This window comes from Neoarius graeffei, chromosome 12 (assembly GCF_027579695.1).
Source record: "Neoarius graeffei isolate fNeoGra1 chromosome 12, fNeoGra1.pri, whole genome shotgun sequence".
Lineage (NCBI taxonomy): Eukaryota > Metazoa > Chordata > Actinopteri > Siluriformes > Ariidae > Neoarius > Neoarius graeffei.
Window position 1 is genome coordinate 68,118,351 of NC_083580.1, and position 20,378 is coordinate 68,138,728.

The 20,378-nt window shown below is 42.1% G+C and overlaps 1 protein-coding gene across 1 annotated transcript in view; it reads left to right on the forward strand.

The window, feature by feature from the left end:
• nrxn2a (neurexin 2a) overlaps positions 1-20,378 on the forward strand; it is an 833,732-nt gene that overhangs the window by 252,063 nt on the left and 561,291 nt on the right. The window contains exons 9-10 of the mRNA XM_060936298.1: positions 7,931-8,314; positions 9,735-9,938. Of these exons, the coding sequence (XP_060792281.1) occupies positions 7,931-8,314; positions 9,735-9,938 (588 nt within the window). The remainder of the gene's footprint in view (positions 1-7,930; positions 8,315-9,734; positions 9,939-20,378) is intronic.

The following is a 20,378-nucleotide window of genomic DNA, read 5'->3' on the forward strand; positions in this document are numbered from 1 at the left end:
ATCTCTCTCTCTCTCTCTCTCTGTCTCTCTCTCTTGGTCTACCCTAAATGTGAATATGGGACAAACTGATAGTTTGCTATTGGGTGCACATAAACTAGTCAAAGCTATTAATAAAGGTGTGGAAATGTATCTGAATGTATTTCGCACAAAACATTGATTTGATCGCATAGTGGGTCCTAGACTTAGTGCAACTTGTCATATGAACAAATGTAAAATGGGGATAAAATGTAAGACTTGTAATTATTTTTTGGGGGGGGGCCATTACTATGGCCAGATGAATCTGTGAGTTGAATTTATCACTCACATGCAGTGTCTGCTTTGGGGATCAGAGTTCAAATGTACCACACTGTGACTGAACCCTGCCAAAAATACTAATGCCATAATATTTTAAAAATACCAAACAAACCTGTCTGTTCTTGCAAATGAGAATGTTCCCAGACTAACCCTGTGTCCAGTAGGGGCTCTCAAACATGATGTGAAAGTGATGGCCAGCTGGTGGGCCAACTGTTTGTGCTTTGGGAAGCATTATAAGAAGCTTTCCTTGTTTAACCCATTGGTTAAAGCAAGGGCTTGTGCATGCATGAGTCATGAAGTGCCTTCATCTGTGAAATGCCATTCAGCTTGAAATATGGCTAACTCCTGGGAGGCACTTTTGGATATACGTATGCATAACAGCAACATGAAGCTCACCGTCTTCATTTGTCATATTGTACAGACTGACTGTTGCTTCATTATAGGCCCTGTGTCTGTGGTTTTGGGTGATCCTCAAACTCAAAAGAATAGTCTCAAGCAGGGCAGGAATTTCACGAGGGCCATGGCCCTCGTGCCCTCTCAATTTGGCCTTGTGCCCTTGGAAAAAAATATCTGCCATAAGGCCACAGTGGCCTTGATGCCCTGCGTTTTTGCGGTTTTGTAGTCTGCCTCGTGACTGCCTATTGAGGTTTTTCACCTGACGTCACAGGGTCACGTGACGCCCCGGTGTCCGCCATTTTGAAGGTCAAGCTAGCTAATGTCAACAACATAGTAGCTAGTACTGTATGTTACTGTAGCAATGTTTACGTTCAGTCATTTGGATGACTGTTAAAACCTTTCAGTCTCAAGTTTTTCCTTTACTGTATTTACTAGTTTACTGTAATTATGATCCGGCAGCTATTTACACCGGATCCAGTGTAAATAGCTGCCGGAGCGCGCTCCGGCTTGCTCCCCCTCAAATTAAGCAGCGCGCTCCGGCTTGCTCCCGGAGTGCTCCGGCCGAGGTTCCGGAGCGCGCTGCTTAATTTGAGGGGGAGCAAGCTGGAGCGCACTCCGGCAGCTATTTACACTGGATCCGGTGTAAATAGCTGCCGGATCATAATTACAGTAAACTAGTAAATACAGTAAAGGAAAAACTTGAGACTGAAAGGTTTTAACAGTCATCCCAATGACTGAACGTAAACATTGCTACAGTAACATACCAGCTACTATGTTGTTGACATTAGCTAGTGCTAACAGCTAGCTGCTAGTACACTGCTACAACACAGACACCAACCCTAATGATACAGTTCTTGGTCATTGCCTGGTAACAGCAAATTTATAACGGGCCATGTCTCAACAGACTAAGAAGTTATTTCAATGACATTTAATAACATTTTGTTTATCCTGAGGACCGAAAGTAAATGAAAATGTGAACAAACCTTAGCTGTAATAAGATGGCGACCACCGGCTCCAGGGACGACCCGCTGATGTAGGCATGTTACCCAGCCTGACACAAAATATTTGTAGGCATCCAAACTCTTATACGCTTTCAGATCAATACCTGTGTATGGCGATGGGTTTTTAACGACATAGGTATACAGATCATGTGGGCCGAAGTCAGGTAAAGACGAGGGCTTCGTGTACTTCTGTACGTCAGTGAACAATCCTGGTGGAAGCAGGTAAACGTCGTTCTCTAAGCCTGCTAACCTCAATTTTTGCAAATACCTCTCCCTCTGCTCGCCCTGTAAATGCCCTACGTCGCTGCATAGTGAAGGTGTTTTCTGCATCTCGCTCCTTTTTCTTTTATGTTTTTCGTTTGTCGCCTTCCTCGCATTCAAACTGATTCGAGCCGTGCCGTCCAAAATTGCAGCCTAACGATGCATCACATGACTTGGTCACGTGGGTGAAAAACCTCAATAGGCTTTAACATCACCTGCGTCTTTTGATGACATTCTGGATTCTTATTGGACAACTCATCAGTGGTGGATCGGATTCGAGCCTGGCATGAACCGCTCCGACGTGCTATAATGACACCAATCTATCACCAGCCAACCAGGAGACTTAATCAAACGCATCCCCTGCCCACTTGTGTCCACGTCTCAGACGTTGAATTTTCACAGAAGGAGGGAAGAATTTGACTGAGGTAAGACTGTGTGATAAATTAACAAACGAATAAGATAGGAATTTCAACATATAGGGCTTAAGTTTGTTACCGTTAAATAAGCATTGCTTGTACAGTAACGTTATGTCGTTACAACGTTGACCCACTTTTAACATGCCGAGTACCGACTGTAGCTGGTAACAAATGCTAATTAGCTTGCTGTCAAAAGTGCAAAGACCTTAAATTGCTCTGTGTAAATTAGAAAATGGCGCAACTTCCTCTGTAGCCGTCAACGGACAAGCACAGACTTGTCTCGAGTTTTGAGCCGATCACAACAGGGCAGCACTGTGGCCTGAGGTAAAACATGACAGTTTTTGTTTAAATTACAAATGAGTACACCCAATGACCGTCTCATATACTCTTCATATACTCATACTGTTTAAGTAATGCAATAAAACTAATCTTTAAAAGTGGTATTCACTCAAACTGTTTTCATAGAATGAACTTTGGGGTTAACAGTGTAATAGTGTTGCAGTGTTCTGCATGCAATTTAATATTTCAGATCTTGAGACATGGAAGTGCTATTTTAAAAAATAAAAGGTCAGAAATGTTTTCTTTGTCGTCTATTTTAGTTCATTTTATTTCCTCAATAATTTTCCTTGATTGAGAAATCGGTCTGGGCTCTTATGGGTTAATCAGTAGCCTGCATGCTAGTATATGTTCCATTTACAGTCAAACATTTTGATGTACTCCAGGCTCAATTTTGATTAATCAAAAATCTGCGTAGTAGTACAGTCTGAAGATGCTCTTGCACATTCAGTGTCAATTGAACAAAAATTATGGGAGGATATAGGTTTAATAAGTTTTACAATTTTTGAAGTGAGTGATGGATTGATAAGTTTAGATGTGTTCAATATTTTCTTATCTTCAGACATAGTAGTGTAGGAGATGTTTCTTTACCTGCTTGATAGTTTCGACTGAGACTCCAATCTTCCTCAGAAGAGTCATTAGTCCTTAAATTAAATTCATTATAGACGTGAACTTAAAATCATTGTTTTATTTTATGGCCTTGGTGCCCTGGCTTTTGGCCTTCGTGCCCTCAAAAAATTGACAGCACAAAAGGCCAAGTGGCCGTGCCCCTAAAATGACAAAATTCCAGGCCTGGTCTCAAGACAATTCTTATCCTTAATATCAGTATGAGCACATGAGTGATTTCTATCCTCAGTAGACTATCATCCATCCAATAACCGTAACCGCTTATCCTGTGCAGGGTTGCGGGCAAACTGGAGCATACCCCAGCTGACTATGGGCAAGAGGCGGGGTACATCTTGGACAAGTCACCAGATCATCGCAGGGCTGACACATAGACACAGACAACCATTCACATTCACACCTACGGGCAATTTAGAGCCACCATTTAGCCTAACTTGCATGTCTTTGGACTGTGGGGGAAACTGGAGCACCCAGAGGGAACCCACACAGACATGGCAAGAACATGCCAACTTCACACAGAAAGGCCCCCGTCAGCCACTGGGCTCGAACCCAGGACCTTCTTGCAGTGAGGCGACACTGCTAACCACGACACCACTGTGCCACCCAGTAGACTATCAGCAAATCTCAATAATGGTATCATAATGGTACAATAAAAGCTATAATAATGGTATTTACGAGTGTGGTTGTTGTCTGATAAGGTACGCCAGGTGCATTAAAAACTCTTGTGATGACCTCCACTAGTAGCAAGCTGTTCGTGTGATTTGGAAGGAAAGGAAGTAGAGCAGACGGTTATGCACATGGTTCTACAACTGCAAGGCCACCTTGGGTCACTCCTGTTGATGAGAATGTCTAGTAGATTAACAAGATATAGTGGGACCCTTTATAGGCAGCCCATGTGGGCCACAGTCGTAATAATAATAAGAATAATACATTCAATTTATATAGCGCCTTTCTCAAAACCCAAGGTCGCTTTACAATTCTAGGAAGAAAAAAAAAAGTCCACCAAATAAAGGTCAGGATGTCATTCCAATGGTATAGCAGCCACAGTCCCACCAAAAGGCGCATGAAAACAAGTCCCACACCGCCAGCACAGCCGCCGCGATGGCACCTGGCAACATCACTCGGAACACCACGCCATGGATCCACAAAGCAAGCACAGACACACCACCATGCAGAGCGCTGGTATGTCCCAAACCGCCTGCACAGCCGCCGCGACGCTACCGAGCAACATCGCTCGGAACATCACGCCAAGCACTAAAGCACTGCTGCACAGAGCACTGGACAACCACGATGTTAAAAGAGCAACGAGCTCACTGCAATCCATAGCTATGAGCACAGGCATCACCCATGGCGAACCAAGGCCTGGAGGGAACCGACGCCCAAAACTGGGTCCGGAGCTACACCACAACCAGCGGACAAAAATACTCAAGCAAAAACAGTCATGGTTAAGAGGTGACAACTTTTCTGTTGGTATTTGACAAGCAAACCGGAAAATGTCACTAGTTCTGAAGGAAACTGTCTTGGTTGAGAGTGGCCAGAGGATGAGCATTACAGGAACGTTTGTAGACAACCTATGTGGGGCCATGGTCATTGTCATGAGGTGACAACTTTTCTGTTGGTACTCAGCAAGGAAGCATGCAAACGGGAAACTCCAACAGTTCTGAAGGAAGCTGTCCTGACAGTTCTGAACAAAAGGAAGTAGAGTGCAAGGTTTGTATATTATTGAGCTACTAAAGCTGAGTGGAAGACCACCAGGTTACCTGGGTCACTTGGGTTGATAAAAATGGCCGGTGGATGAATATTATGTAACAGCACTTTTTATAGGCTGCTCATGTGTGGTCATGGTCACCAGGTGATGCCTTTTCTGTTGGTACTCATCAAGGAAATGGGTAAACCTGAAAACTCCGCTCAGAACAAAACCATCCTGGCATTCTACCAAGGTTTCATACATAACCTTCCACTCTCATATTTGACCAAACTTGCCAAAGTCTCAGTGGAAAAAAAGTGAATATGCATCCATTATCCATTATGGATTAATCCACATCTAATGCTCATCTTCCTCTCGTCTTAGCTTCCGACGTTCCACCCACGACCTGTCTGATGCATATTTCACATTGTGCATTTATATTACATTTTTACATTTCGTCATTTGGCAGATGTTTTTATTCAGAGCTACTTACAAAAAGAGCATGCAGCAGAAGGCACAATTATAAAAAGTACTTGATCAACCTGTGAGGGTTCATCATCTAAAAGTTTCTAGTCCAACTAATGCAAGTTTTCAAGTGGTCTAGTCTGCACTGAAAAAGCACACATTCAAAATAGACATGAGGACTTGTGTAAGTGTATAAACTCTACAATGAAGTTTGAAAAAGGTAGCAATACATAAAGCAATCAATAAAAAAAAAAAACAGTGGAGACAAATAGTGTTCTCCTAAATACTGTCTGATAAATACATTAAAGATACTTCCAAAGTATAGTCTCGCTATATGTATGCACTTTAGTGTACCAGCTTTTATCAATCTGATGGGAAAATACATTTTTAAACACCATGAAGATGAGCTTTTTGGAGAAAAATAAAGTCACTAGATTGAAACACATTTGTCGGAGGATTCCGTGTTTAAGGGTATCTATACAGCCTGAATACTTGAGTATGTATCCAGGATCAATTCTGGGTTTGTTTTCACACCAACAAATTCCTTCTGCGCTATGGATCGATTGTGCAGTTTTATATGTCTCCCCTGCTGTGAAAATCTTTTATAAATAGAAGATGATAGGTACACACTGTTATTGTCCCTATTGATGCTTATTAAGCTGATGCACTGTTATTTATTTAATTAGTGTTTCTATTGATTTACACTAATGAAGAGCTAATCTTTCATATGCAAAATGAATCCAGCAATTTTATATGTATGATCAGTTTGTGTATTGACCAAAATTACCAAAACGCATGTTATTTGACACCTAGCCCTTGGAGTCCATGGTTTTCACACTAGATCCAAACTTGAGTTTGGTTGAAACGAATTAAAGGCCTTAAAAGAAAGAACTCGTTGAATTAAATTTCCAAGATCTTGGATTAGCCCTGCGATGACCTGGCGACTTGTCCAGGGTGTACCCCGCCTCTCGCCCATAGTCAGCTGGGATAGGCTCCAGCTTGCCCACGACCCTGTAGGACAGGATAAGCGGCTGCAGATGATGGATGGATGAAGATCTTGGATTTTAGACTTTTTTGGCTACCTGGTATCTTTTTTTTTTTTAAATCTGTGATTGAATCTGGAAACCATTTAGTATCACAGTACAAATATTAACTAATACAGGGCCAATGACAGAAACCAGGGCGTGTATTAAACTAATGCTACCGTTAGCTACCAAATGCTTATGTACTGTAGATTAAACAAGTACAATACCAATGTAGGGAAACAAAATTTCCCCCAGTCGTATCCAGAGAACAGGAAATGCTCTTACTGATTTAAAAGAGGCTGTGAAATTCAGAGATCATAAAGCTTCAACTTGCATTTAAAAACCAGTCGTGAAAATATTGCTTGGTTTTGATACTTAGGATTAACAGGCAAAAAAAATGCTCCCATTTGAAAATACATGTAGTGTTTTATATTATTTTTTCAGCATTGCTGGGTTGATGAAGCACACAAATCCATCCATCCATCCATTATCTTATCTGTAGCCGCTTATCCTGTGCAGGGTTGCGGGCAAGCTGGAGCCTATCCCAGCTGACTACGGGCGAAAGGCGGGGTACACCCTGGACAAGTCGCCAGGTCATCACAGGGCTGACACATAGACACAATCACACTCACATTCACACCTACGGTCAATTTAGAGTCACCAGCTAACCTAACCACATGTCTTTGGACTGTGGAGGAAACCGGAGCACCCGGAGGAAACCCACGCGGACACGGGGAGAACATGCAAACTCCGCACAGAAAGGCCCCCCATCAGCTCCTGGGCTCAAACCCAGAACCTTCTTACTGTGAGGCGACAGCGCTAACCACTACATCACCGTGCTGCCATGCATAAAACTGTTGTTAAATAAACAGATTAAGATTGGCATAAGGACTGAAGAACAAAATGTATGATTGGTCAGAAGGTCGTGTTTGAAAGCTGTTGGCCTGCTGTTTATAACGACTAATATACACCTAGGGATTCAAACAGAGATGAATAATAATGCAGACATTTGCAGAGTGCAGTTTATAATCCAGCCAATCCAACCAAAAAGCATATTTTCCATCTTTTTTTTTTTGCCTGTTCAACTGACAATTCCTAGATTATTAAACAGTACGTAAATGATGATCTTTTCTGGTGCTGGTGCCATCACATTCAGACTATTAAGGGTTAAAATGAATTCGTGGCTATCTGTAGCTTGAGATCCATATACCGTATGACCGAGAGAAGGCTAGTGGAAGGCTGGTTCAAATCTCCAATGTAGATGATAAGGATGTTGATACTGATCCCAAGGACAGCACTTGCTCATGCCCTACTTCACAGCAGAGTTTTTGAATGCTATGAGCTTTGGATTATTACAACCCACATGTCAATATTATCTAATGTTAACAAAGTCTCTTTCTGACCACTCACCCCTTCTTCCTTCAGGCTCCATTTCAGTTAACGGCCGCAGCATGCCCTTCTCTACCAACGAAGGCAGCGAGATCCTGGACCTGGATGGTGAGATGTATCTTGGCGGTCTCCCTGAAGAAAGCAAGGCTCTTCCTCTGCCCCCTGAGGTGTGGACAGCATCTCTGCGGTTGGGCTTCGTGGGCTGCATGCGGGACATGTTTGTGGACGGCCGGAGTCGGGACCTGCGGCGTCTCGCCGAGCTGCAGAGCGCAGCAGGCGTCAGTGTTTCCTGCACACGTGAGACCCACCGGCGCTGCAGCACCGAGCCCTGTGCCCACGGCGGCCACTGCACCGAAGGCTGGAACCGTCACATATGCGACTGCACCGGTACCGGATACCTCGGACCCAGCTGTGAAACTGGTGAGGGTGGAGAGGCTTTAGGGTGGAGGGAAGAGAGAAGAGGGAACTTTGGCGCATTGTACTGCATTGTACTATTTGTGATCTGAGCAGAAATGAGTAATGCCACACGAACCACGAAGCTTACAGAAACGGAATCTTATTCACAGTGACACAAATTCACTTTGCCTTTTGTTTGTGTTCTGGTAGTGCTGTGGGATTTCTAACTCACTTCTGCCATCTGTTGTCTGTAAGTGGAATAACAACGAGAGGAGCCCATCGTTAACGGCTGTCTAATGGAGACCAAATGTTGAAATTAGTGGGATTTAAATATCAGTCCTGTTGCTATGGAACTGAATTAAATTTAGCTTGAATGAAAGACAAATTAGCTGGGATGTTCAAATTAGATAATAAGATCATTATTTTTCACTATTAGTCTTATTTCTTTGGACATTTTGAGGATGTTATGAAATAAAGAAATCGTGGATTAATATTTGCAGTCACTAGGACCGATCCAAATCATATTATAGTCTTACAGTGGTCACATTTATGGCTGAGATATTCATGGAAATCATACGTATATTTTTCATAGAGTTTTGGAGGTGGGGATGGCATTCATTTTAAAGCCTCCATATACGCAATTAGCATAAGATTAATTACATTAGTTAGCAGATAACACAGCACTCAGTGCACAGAACAAGCTATGATTTAAAGACTGTATTTTATTACTTAATGATTTATTGTTGTGATATTGTTCATTTGGTTTCCATTTTTTTCCCTCAGATGCTATTCTTGCATCTGCACGGACAAAAATCCGCCAGCATACAACTGACAGTTTTTTTCCCCTATAACCAAAAAAAAAAAAAAAAGAAATCAACTATAGGTGCTAAACAAGAACCATACTGTTGATGTGTCATTATGGATGGAACAAGAATAAACAGAACAAATAAGCCTCGCAAGGTGATGTGCTTTAAAGCGTTCTGATTTACTGAACGTTGCACACTGAGACAGGAAATCATATTTGCCGTTAGTTCTGTCAGCCAGCTGGTTGCTTCTACCTGCGCCGATCTCACCCTCGTCGCTGCACATTCTTATTTCCGTTATATTAGTGCACATATGAAGCGTATTTTGGGTAATCATAAGAAAATATTGCACTTCTATTTGAACCAGTGTCTCAAGTGGAAACACCCTGATGTGGTATCTGCAGACTGTTAGTGATCATACATTACTTCTTCTGTAGCATTCAGTGTGTTATGCTGATATCCTGAAAAAATTCAGGCATGAAGGAATTATATTGTATGTAAGGAAGAATAAACCAGCATGGGGTGTGATACTATAATAAACAAAAACCAAAATGTGCCGTGTCACACCCACACTGTGTTTGAATTGTGAATAATCAGCAATAAAAGATGATAACTCCGTGTTTGGTGTTTCTCCTGTGCAGAGTCTACAGTGCTGAGTTACGATGGCAGTATGTTCCTGAAGGTGCTCATGCCTCGCGCCATGCACACAGAAGCCGAGGACGTCTCGCTACGCTTCATGTCCCAGAGGGCTTATGGTCTGCTCATGGCCACCACCTCCTCAGAGTCCGCCGACACCCTGCGCCTGGAGCTGGACGGGGGAAAAGTCAAACTCACCGTCAATTTAGGTAACCTTCACCATCTGGCCCTGGCATTGACTGCTGTCTGGACGATGTCCAAAGGCATTAACAGTGCTGAGGGTAGAGTCAGCAGGTGGCACTGTTCTACATCACATGGGGTTCTGTGGTTCCCAAACGCCATTATTCATCTCTTCTCTTCCTCTGTTTCCTCTTCTCTTCCCCTGTTTTCTCTTCCCGTTTTCTCTTTTCTTTTCTTCTCTTCCCGTTTTCTCTTCCATTCTCTTCCCCTGTTTTCTCTTCTCTTCTCTTCTCTTCTCTTCTCTTCTCTTCTCTTCTCTTCTCTTCTCTTCTCTTCTCTTCTCTTCCCCATGTTTGCTTCTCTTCTTTGCCCCATTTTCTCTTCTCTTCTCTTCTCTTCTCTTCTCTTCTCTTCTCTTCCCGTTTTCTCTTCTCTTCTTTTCCCCTCCCTTCCTGTTTTCTCTTCTCTGCCCCATTTTCTCTTCTCTTCTCTTCTCTTCTCTTCTCTTCTCTTCTCTTCTCTTCTCTTCTCTTCTCCTGTTTTCGCTTCACTTCTCTGCCCCATCTTCTCTTCTCTTCTCTTCTCTTCTCTTCTCTTCTCTTCTCTTCTCTTCCCCATTTTTGCTTCTCTTCTCTTCTCTTCTCTTCTCTTCTCTTCTCTTCCCGTTTTCTCTTCTCTTCTTTTCCCCTCTCTAACTGTTTTCTCTTTTATTCCTCTGCTTTCTCTTCTCTTCTCTTCTCTTCTCTTCTCTTCTCTTCCCATTTTCTCTTCTCTTCTTTTCCCCTCCCTTCCTCTGTTTTCTCTTCTCTGCCCCATTTTCTCTTCTCTTCCTCTGTTTTCTCCTCTTCCTCTCTTATCTCTTCTCTTCCTCTGTCTTCTCTTCTCTTCCCCTGTTTTCTCTTCCCATTTTCTCATTTCTTTTCTTCTCTTCCCGTTTTCTCTTCCTCTGTTTTCTCTTCTCTTCTCTTCTCTTCTCTTCTCTTCTCTTCTCTTCTCTTCTCTTCTCTTCTCTTCTCTTCTCTTCCTCTGTCTTCTCTTCTCTTCCCCATGTTTGCTTCTCTTCTCTGCCCCATTTTCTCTTCTCTTCCCGTTTTCTCTTCTCTTCTTTTCCCCTCCCTTCCTCTGTTTTCTCTTCTCTTCTCTGCCCCATTTTCTCTTCTCTTCCTCTGTCTTCTCTTCTCTTCTCTTCTCTTCTCTTCTCTTCTCTTCCTCTGTCTTCTCTTCTCTTCCCCTGTTTTCTCTTCCCATCTTCTCTTCTCTTCTCTTCTCTTCTCTTCTCTTCTCTTCTCTTCTCTTCTCTTCTCTTCTCTTCTCTTCTCTTCCCTTCCCCTGTTTTCTCTTCTCTTCTCTTCTCTTCTCTTCTCTTCTCTTCTCTTCTCTTCTCTTCTCTTCTCTTCTCTTCTCTTCCTGTTTTCTCTTTTCTTTTCTTTCCATTTTCTTTTCTCTTCTCTTTCCCTCTCTGCCCATCTTCTCTTCTCTTCTTTTCTTGTTTTCTCTTTTCTTTTCTTTCCATTTTCTCTTCTCTTCCTGTTTTCTCTTTTCTTTTCTTCTCTTCCTGTCTTCTCTTCTGTTTTCTCTTCTCTTTCCCTCTCTGCCCATCTTCTCTTCTCTTCTCTTCTCTTCTCTTCTCTTCTCTTCTCTTCTCTTCTCTTCTCTTCTCTTCTCTTCTCTTCTCCTGTTTTCTCTTCTCTTCTCCTGTTTTCTCTTCTCTTCCCATCTTCTCTTCTCCTCTTTTCTCTTCTCCTCTTTTCTCAGCAAAACTTTCACTCTATCTCTGCAGCCTTCAATGGCTATCTTGTCTGCAGCTCTGGAGCGAACAGCCAGGAGACCAGCTCACTTACAGGATTTAGCGTAGTGGATAATAAGCCTTTGATCTGTGAAATCCAGTGGTTTTCTTCTTTAAGTCCCCCTTTGCCTACCATCCCCCTCACCCCAACCGTCCCGACCCCACTGTCCCAGTAGACGTGACTGAAGCTCTTTCTGCTCTCTGCGTCTCGATCCACAGTCAGTGGAAGTGCCTGGAAATTTGGCACTGAGGGCACAGACTTCATATCCATTCTGCTCCATGCACAGTGTAAATAATCACATTTCAGTGCATATTCCAATCTGACATAAATATCATTCTGGCCCTGACACCTCTCATATAAATATCTTATTCAATGTTGCGTATCCCAGTTAGGCTCTTATTCCAATTATCCAAACCCAGGGGAAAATAGATTGCATATGCCTTCAATAAGCCAAAAATGGAAAGCATGAAAACATCTTAAATATTTGATGTGGCTCCAGCGTTTGTGTGAATTTGTAGCGTGTGGCAGGGCGTTGAAGTGTAGACGACATGCATCGCTCAGCCACCGGCTGGAAATTGAGATCTCCCAATTAAAGGATTTATGCTCCATTTCCTACAGACCTGCCGCCGTTTCCTACCAGATAACATCGTGATTAGGAAAAAAGAAAGATTGTTTGGAAGAGCAGAGTCCCATTGGGACACAAGTACCTTCACAAATGTATAATTTCATCACTTCAGCCTCTTTTCAGGCACATTGATAAAAATACAGATACAGATTGACATGGGCAAGATTTTGACAGATTTCCCTTTACCAAGAAAAAAAGGAAACCTGTTTGCTTTCATATTATTTAAGACTGACTTTAATAGAAATCTAAAGGCAGTTGTTTGGGTGTCAATCCATATTTTATTTGAAACATGTCGGTAAGCTATAAATATGTATAATTACAGATGATACTGCTTTCTGAGAAGGAAAAATTTGGGGCTTAGTATTACTCGTGTAGACACATAAACCAGTAAATGCCTCAGTTTGGGCTTGAGAGCTCATCGATAGAACAAAACCTTCAAGAATGGGGAATGACTCTATAACTGCTTGAGGGTTAGAAAGTTGGACGGAACGAGAGTTGTATGGTTTTATGGTGTGCATTAAACATTGACAGAATTCAGCAAGTACCCTTAGCAAAGCTTTCACACTTGGCTTTTTTTTTTTAAAGATAAAGAGTTAGCTAGAGTCCTGTAGCAATAACAACGCTCTTAGCAATCCTAGCCTGGCTTGTTATCGAGATTTATTATTATCTGTAATAAGGATTAAAATAAAGCTTTGGAGGTAGAAGATAAAGAAAATTTGAGCAGCCACAGATTAAAGGAGAACTGAAGTCATTTTTAAACTTGCTTTATTTCTTAATTAACGTGTTATTCAATTATGTTTTCGGTTTTAGTAACCTTATATCGTGACTCGTATTGGCAACTAATCGCAATTAAATATTATACTTATCGGCCTATTCGGTTTTTAGCCATGTTGAATTTAGTTCGTTTGGTCCACGGCAGGCGTCGCTTACCCGCGCGATCTTCACGAGACTTGTGCGAGACTTCGAAACGTGAAGTGTCAGCCAGGTGTCAGTGCCGGCATTTTGAAAACTGTTTTCCAAATGAAATGTTGCACAAAAACGAGTTTAAATGACGATTACTGCCGACTTTTTTCAAACTTTCCTGATTGCTATCAAAACAAACAAAACTTCCGGCTTGATTACATCAGCATTCGAAGGAGGGCGCGCGCGTCTTTTGACAACGTTGGCAGATGTCGGTCACTTTGATTTCCGCTGTACGTTTTACTTCCGTCCTACGATGTCTCGAACAGGTCTCAATTAATCTCGTTTACAGCCGTTGCTTTGACATACGGACTGATGTATTACAGAGCATATTTCAAACACTCATAACTTACTATAGCAGCGACAAAATAGCGATCAAAAATGCATTCCTGTATTTAATAAAATGAGCGAAATAGGATTTTGATAATCAAATAAAATTGCCTTCAGTTCTCCTTTAAGTTTGGACATCGCATTGGGCATCAGTGATTGATTGTCTGAAATATTTATAGATTGATATCAGTGAAGATCATTTTCAGTTCAGCATGCCAACATCCACCCATCCTTTATCTATACCACTTATCCGTCAGGGTCGTAGGGGAAGCTGTAGCCAATCCCAGCTGACTTCAGGTGAAAGGAAGGGTTCACCCTGAGCAGGTCACCAATCTATCACAGGGATGGTCAACCATTCACACTCATGGAAAATTAGAGTAGCCAATTGACCTAATCTGTACGTCTTTGGACTGACAGAAAAACCCTGGTTGGCTGCGAAGTTCGAACCCAGAACCTCCTTGCTGTGAGGTGACAGTGATAACCACTGCACCACCGTGCCATGCCCCATACAGTACCAACACTGTCTAGATTCATTTTCACCAGCAACGCGTTTCACTCTTCTCAAGACCGTTTCTCATAGGATTACATGTAAAACAGGGTTAACACATGGTTTCAGTTCTTGCCTCAATACAGGACAATGTGTCAAGATTCTTGTTCATGGTAATCTCAGAAGCGCTACAGATGGAATGGATAGAGAATAGATTAAAAACAAAGCACTTGGGTGGCTTTTCTCACTCACCGCATTTATAAATCTAACATTCAGCTCACCATTTCAGCTAGAATAATAGAGATCTTACTCAGAACGAGAGTCATTATGGAAAACAAAATTGTCTGTGTGTGCGGAGGGGTGTTTGTGTAGGTGGGTGGGTGGGTGGGTGGGTAGGTTTGTGTGTGGTAGGTCAGTGATGCTGGTCCCTGGCTGTCTGTGCTCACTCTTCTGTAGTGGTTGACAGCTCGAGAGCTCACCACAGCCAAAAGTGCATTCACTAGTTAAATGAATCTTTATTAGTATGTTTATGCAAATGCCAAAAAAGCTTTGTTCCTACTCCCAACTTATCTTACCTCAAAGATTTCAGCAGTAATGGAGGATTTATGGACTGACCGATCCATGCTCCTCGTTCTCAGACAACTGAACATTATATACCATTGTATAGAACTACATTTTCTGAGATGAGAAAAGCATAGCAGGGGAAAAAAAAAAAGATTCATTGGGTAAGTTAGGGTTGTTGCACTTGGCTGTTGGTGCAGGCTGCCCCTTTCTTCCCCTTTGGCTCCACCCACTCCAGGAGACTCCGAATGGACAGAGCGGTCATTTCGCCATGTAGCTTCTGCTGTTCACCTGAGCTCGTGCATATTATGGGCCTGTCAGGGAAAAAAAAAAAAAAAGAGTACTAATTCACACATACACTGAGTTACCATTCATACCTACGGTCATAAAATACTGTCCACTGCATATTTATCATATACAACCCCTGGCAAAAAGTATGGAATCACCAGTCTTGGATGAGCACTCATTCAGACGTTTTATTCTGTAGAACAAACTGAGATCACAAACATGATACAATAATAAAGTCATTCCAAAGTGCAACTTCTTGGCCTTCAGAAACACTAAAATAAACGAAGAAAATACATTGTGATAGTCAGCAAATGTTACTTTTATAGACCAAGCACAGGGAAAAAAAATATGGAATCACTCAATTCTGAGGAAAAAAATATGGAATCACTCAATTTTCAGGTAGAAAATAAGGACTCACCCAGTCAATTTCCTTTCCCTAAATTGACACCTGCCTCAGATTAGATCTGCTCGTTAGTCTGCAGTTAGAAACAGCGCAGTTATCACACCTTGGAGGGCTGCTGGACCAAGTGGATTGGTAAGAATCATGGCTCCAACAAGAGAGATGTCTCTTGAAACAAAAGAGAGGATTGTCAAACTTCTTAAAGAAGGTAACTCTTCACGCATGGTTGCCAAAGATGTGGGCTGTTCACAGTCAGCTGTATCGAACGCTACGTTCACACTGCAAGGCTTAATGCTCAATTCCGATTTTTTTGTGAAATCCGATTTTTTTGTGAGGTCGTTCACATTAACAAATATATGCGACTTGTATGTGATCCTCAGTATGAACGAAAAGCGACCTAAAAGTGTTCCGCATGCGCATTGCAGGATACGACGACGTCACACGCAGTGAGCATGGCCAGTGTTTACGGAAGTAAAACCGCCCGGTTGCGGTATGACCCATCCAATCTAGCTTGAATAGCTGCATCCCCCCAAATGGAAATCAGCTCCCTAACCTCTGCGTCCTTCCATTGAGAAGATTCAGAACCTTCACAGCCCGAAGCATCCCTCGCATTGATGTCATGCGCAGGGGCGCAGATACGTTTTTTGAACTGGGGGGGACAAAAAACTGGGGGGGACAAAGCTGCCAGCAAACCAACCCCAACCCCGATATGCCTGTCAAACTTGTTGTTAGTAACCATAGCAACCAAGCTCGAGCTCGCAACCTGTGCAGTCTGCGCAGCTCAACCAACCGAATATCAGTCTTTGTTTTGTTTTATGTGAGTTGTTGCAACTATGTATACACTGCTGTGCACCTCAATAAACCGAATGGTAATCAGTCTTTTGATTTTTCCGTGAGGTTTGCCTTATGCAAAGAAAGACAGCATAGACGTTTTTTCCTCCCTATAAGTGGGGGGGACCGAACGAGGTGAATTTAAATATGACTCGTCCCACCCTCTATCTGCGCCCGTGATTATGCGCCATGTTGTTGTAACTTTTTTGAGAGACCCGCCGCCTACTTCAGCGCAGAATAGTGATGTTTGTGGCTTGTTGATGACCTGTAAGTCGGATGAATGCGACCTGGCGGTTCAGACTGAAGTCGCATATGAAAAGAGCGGATAGGAATCGGAATTAGCACCACATATCCAAACGGCCTGGGTCGGATTTGAAAAAATCGGATCTGTGTCGTTCATATTGTCAATAAAAGATCAGATACAGGTCACATATGGGCGAAAAGATCGGATTTGAGTCACTTCAGCCTGCAGTGTGAACGTAGCCTAAGATATGGACCAAGTACAAACAGCATGGGAAGGTTTTTAAAGCCAAGCGTACTGGTAGACCAAGGAAGACATCAAAGCGTCAAGACAAAAAACTTAAGGCCATATGTCTTGAAAACCGAAAAAGTACAACGCAACAAATGAAGCATAAATGGGAGGAAGCTGGAGTCAATGTACAAGTATGTGACCGAACCGTGAGAAATCGCCTAAAGGAAATGGGATTTTCATATAGGAAAGCTAAAAGAAAACCATCATTGACACCTAAACAGAAAAGAACAAGACTACAATGGGCTAAGGAGAAGCAATCATGGACTGTGGATGACTGGATGAAAGTTATCTTCAGTGATGAATCACGAATCTGCATTGGACTAGGTGATGATGCTGGAACTTTTGTTTGGTGCCGTTCCAGTGAGATTTATGAAGAGGACTGCCTGAAGAAAACATCCAAATTTCCACAATCCTTGATGATATGGGGCTGCATGTCAGGCAAAGGCACTGGGGAGATGGCTGTGGTTACTTCTTCAATAAATGCACAGGTTTACATTGACATTTTGGACAGTTTTCTTATCCCTTCAATTGAAAAGATGTTTGGGGATGATGAAATAACTTTCCAAGATGACAATGCATCATGCCATAGAGCAAAAACTGTGAAAGCATTCCTTGGTGAAAGACACATCCAGTCAATGTCATGGCCTGCAAATAGTCCAGATCTCAACCCAATAGAAAACTTGTGGTGGAAATTGAAAAAAATGGTCCACGACAAGGCTCCGGCCTGCAAAGCTGATCTGGCAACTGCAACCATGGGCGCCGCCAGGGGGGGAAAGGTTAGAACAATTCTAGGGGCCCAGCACTGCCATGGGGCCCTTTAAGGGGCTGATAATATGCGTTTAATGATTTTAATAAGACTTTTGAAATAACAACAATGCAATATTCCATCTGGTAAAATGAGATAATTGAACAAGGTTGTCTATTTCTTGAGTTCTTCAACATATTGCCATTTAACCCTCCCCCTTTTGCGAAATGGTACGGTCCAGTTCTGGTAGAAGCGCAATGCGTTAAACCTGTGTGTTGATCAGTGCAACGCTACTTGCTGCTGTGTCGCGGTGCAGCAGCCAGCCAGCCAGCAGTGGAGTGCGTACAGTCTATGATCGCTAAATATGAAGAGTGGCTGTCAAAAACGTAAAGAAAGGCAGCTGAAAGCTGAGAGGGACCGGAGAGGCAGGCAACTGGTCACTCAGTTTTTCCCAAAGAAAGGTAGCTATCGCTCACATGTGGGTTCAAAATATTAGCGAATGGTAAGTGAACAGTATGAACGTGGTTGGATTAGCCTATCAAGAGAACACTTTTACAGTTTGTACAGTGACATTTTTTCCATTTTAATAACTGAACTGACTTGTGTGATAAACAAGATGAAATATTATGTTATGCTGGTGCTAATAACTAGTGCTAATAACCAGTTTCATAACTAATGGGGTGCCCTAAATAAGCACAGATTCAGCCTCAGGGGGACCTCCGCCCTACCAAACCACTGAACCCCCCTTTGGAGAAGGAGGTAAGCAGCAATACAACCCATAAATGCTTTAGGATTGAAGTTTTTAATGAGCGAGCGCCATATACAGTTTGCTAGATTAAAGTGTTGCTAATAAGGGACACCAGTCAAGTGTTTGACATGGTTACGTGTTCTATGATCTATTAGCAGTCACATCACACATTTCACTACCAATTGTCCTAGCACAAAAAGGCATGTGGCAAAATCTTGAATTTTCATTTGTGATTGTAAATGCACCAGAATTAGTCACTGACCAGTTTTCATCTAGTCCCTGGTAGGTTAATACACAAAATGTAATAACAAAGTCACAAACTCAAGGTCCATGGGCTATCAAAAGTCAAATAATGACAATAGTGCAATTGTGACGAGGGTGGGCAAAGTTGGCGGGCCCAAAATTCTAATCTTTCATGGGGCCCAAAATTTCTGGTGGCGCCCCTGACTGCAACCAAAGAGAGTTGGCACCAGATTGATGAAGAATACTGTTTGTCACTCATCAAGTCCATGCCTAAGAGACTGCAAGCCATTATAAAAGCCAGAGGTGGTGCAACTAAATCCTAGTGATGTGTTTTGAATGTTCTTTTGTTTGTCTGTTTTTCATGATTCCATATTTTTTTCCTCAGAATTGAGTGATTCCATATTTTTTTCCCTGTGCTTGGTCTATAAAAATAACATTTACTGACTTCCACAATGCTTTTTCTTCATTTCTTTTAGTGTTTCTAGGCCAAGAAGGTGCACTTTGGAATGACTTTATTATTGTATCATGTTTGTGATCTGAGTTTGTTCTACAGAATAAAACGTGTGAATGAGTGCTCATCCAAGACTGGTGATTCCATACTTTTTGCCAGGGGTTGTAGGTGTACAATTACTGACTTTTAATACGCAATGTCGCAATGTCTCAGCCCCTTGAGTGAAAAGGGACCATCACAGGACTATAACTGACCAGATATTGTTTGGCTCGTAGACTATTTTTAGCACTGAATTGACACTGCCAGGGCGGTGTATTAGCACAATCACTTTTTTTTTTTAAGCCTTGTTATCAGTGCTGGGTTGAGATGCAATCCACTAATCCAGTATATCCAACCAGTGTCTGTGGTTTAGTAGAAGTCTGTCACTGGTGAAGGAGTAGACACTGATTTCAAGCACCAGTTGTGTTTGAGTTCTTTTTTTTTTTTTTGAGTGTATAATAAAGTGGCAAGTAGGTCACACTGCTGCATATGATACACTCATAACAGCACCCCACACTCTTCCATATACTGGTAACTGCTGCGCTGAAAATGATTTGAGACACAAATAATATCTGGCCAGTGATGGTCTCTTTCCATTTATGGACAGGGTGGATGTGGGATGACACAGCGGGCCTCATTTATCAATCTGTTTGCAACATTTAGTAAAGTTTTGTAGCACAAACCGAAAAAAAAAAAAAAACTTTACCAAAAATGACGGATTTACAAAGTCTGATTTTCTTCATACTCATGAGTGTACGTTAATAAACATCAGTCAAATAAATTACCGAAGACATCCATGGCAAAGTTGATTTATATTAAAGGAGAACTGAAGTCATTTTTAAACTTGCTTTATTTCTTAATTAACGTGTTATTCAATTACGTTTTGGGTTTTAGTAACCTTATATCGTGACTCGTATTGGCAACTAATTGCAATTAAATATTATACTTATCGGCTTATTCGTTTTTTAGCCGTGTTGAATTTAGTTCGTTTGGTCCACGGCAGGCGTCGCTTATCCGCGCGATCTTCACGAGACTTGTGCGAGACTTCGAAACGTGAAGTGTCAGCCAGGTGTCAGTGCCGCCATTTTGAAAACTGTTTTCCAAACGAAATATTGCACAAAAACGAGTTTAAATGACGATTACTGCCTACTTTTTTCAAACTTTCCTGATTGCTATCAAAACAAACAAAACTTCCGGCTTGATTACGTCAGCATTCGAAAGAGGGCGCGCGCGTCTTTTGACAACGTTGGCAGATGTCGGTCACTTTGATTTCCGCTGTACGTTTTATTTCCGTCCTACGATGTCTCGCACAGGTCTCAAAGAATCTCGTTTACGGCCATTGCTTTGACATGTGGACTGATATATTACAGAGCATATTTCAAACACTCATAACTTGCTCTAGCAGTGACAAAATAGCGATCAAAAATGCATTCCTACAGTAT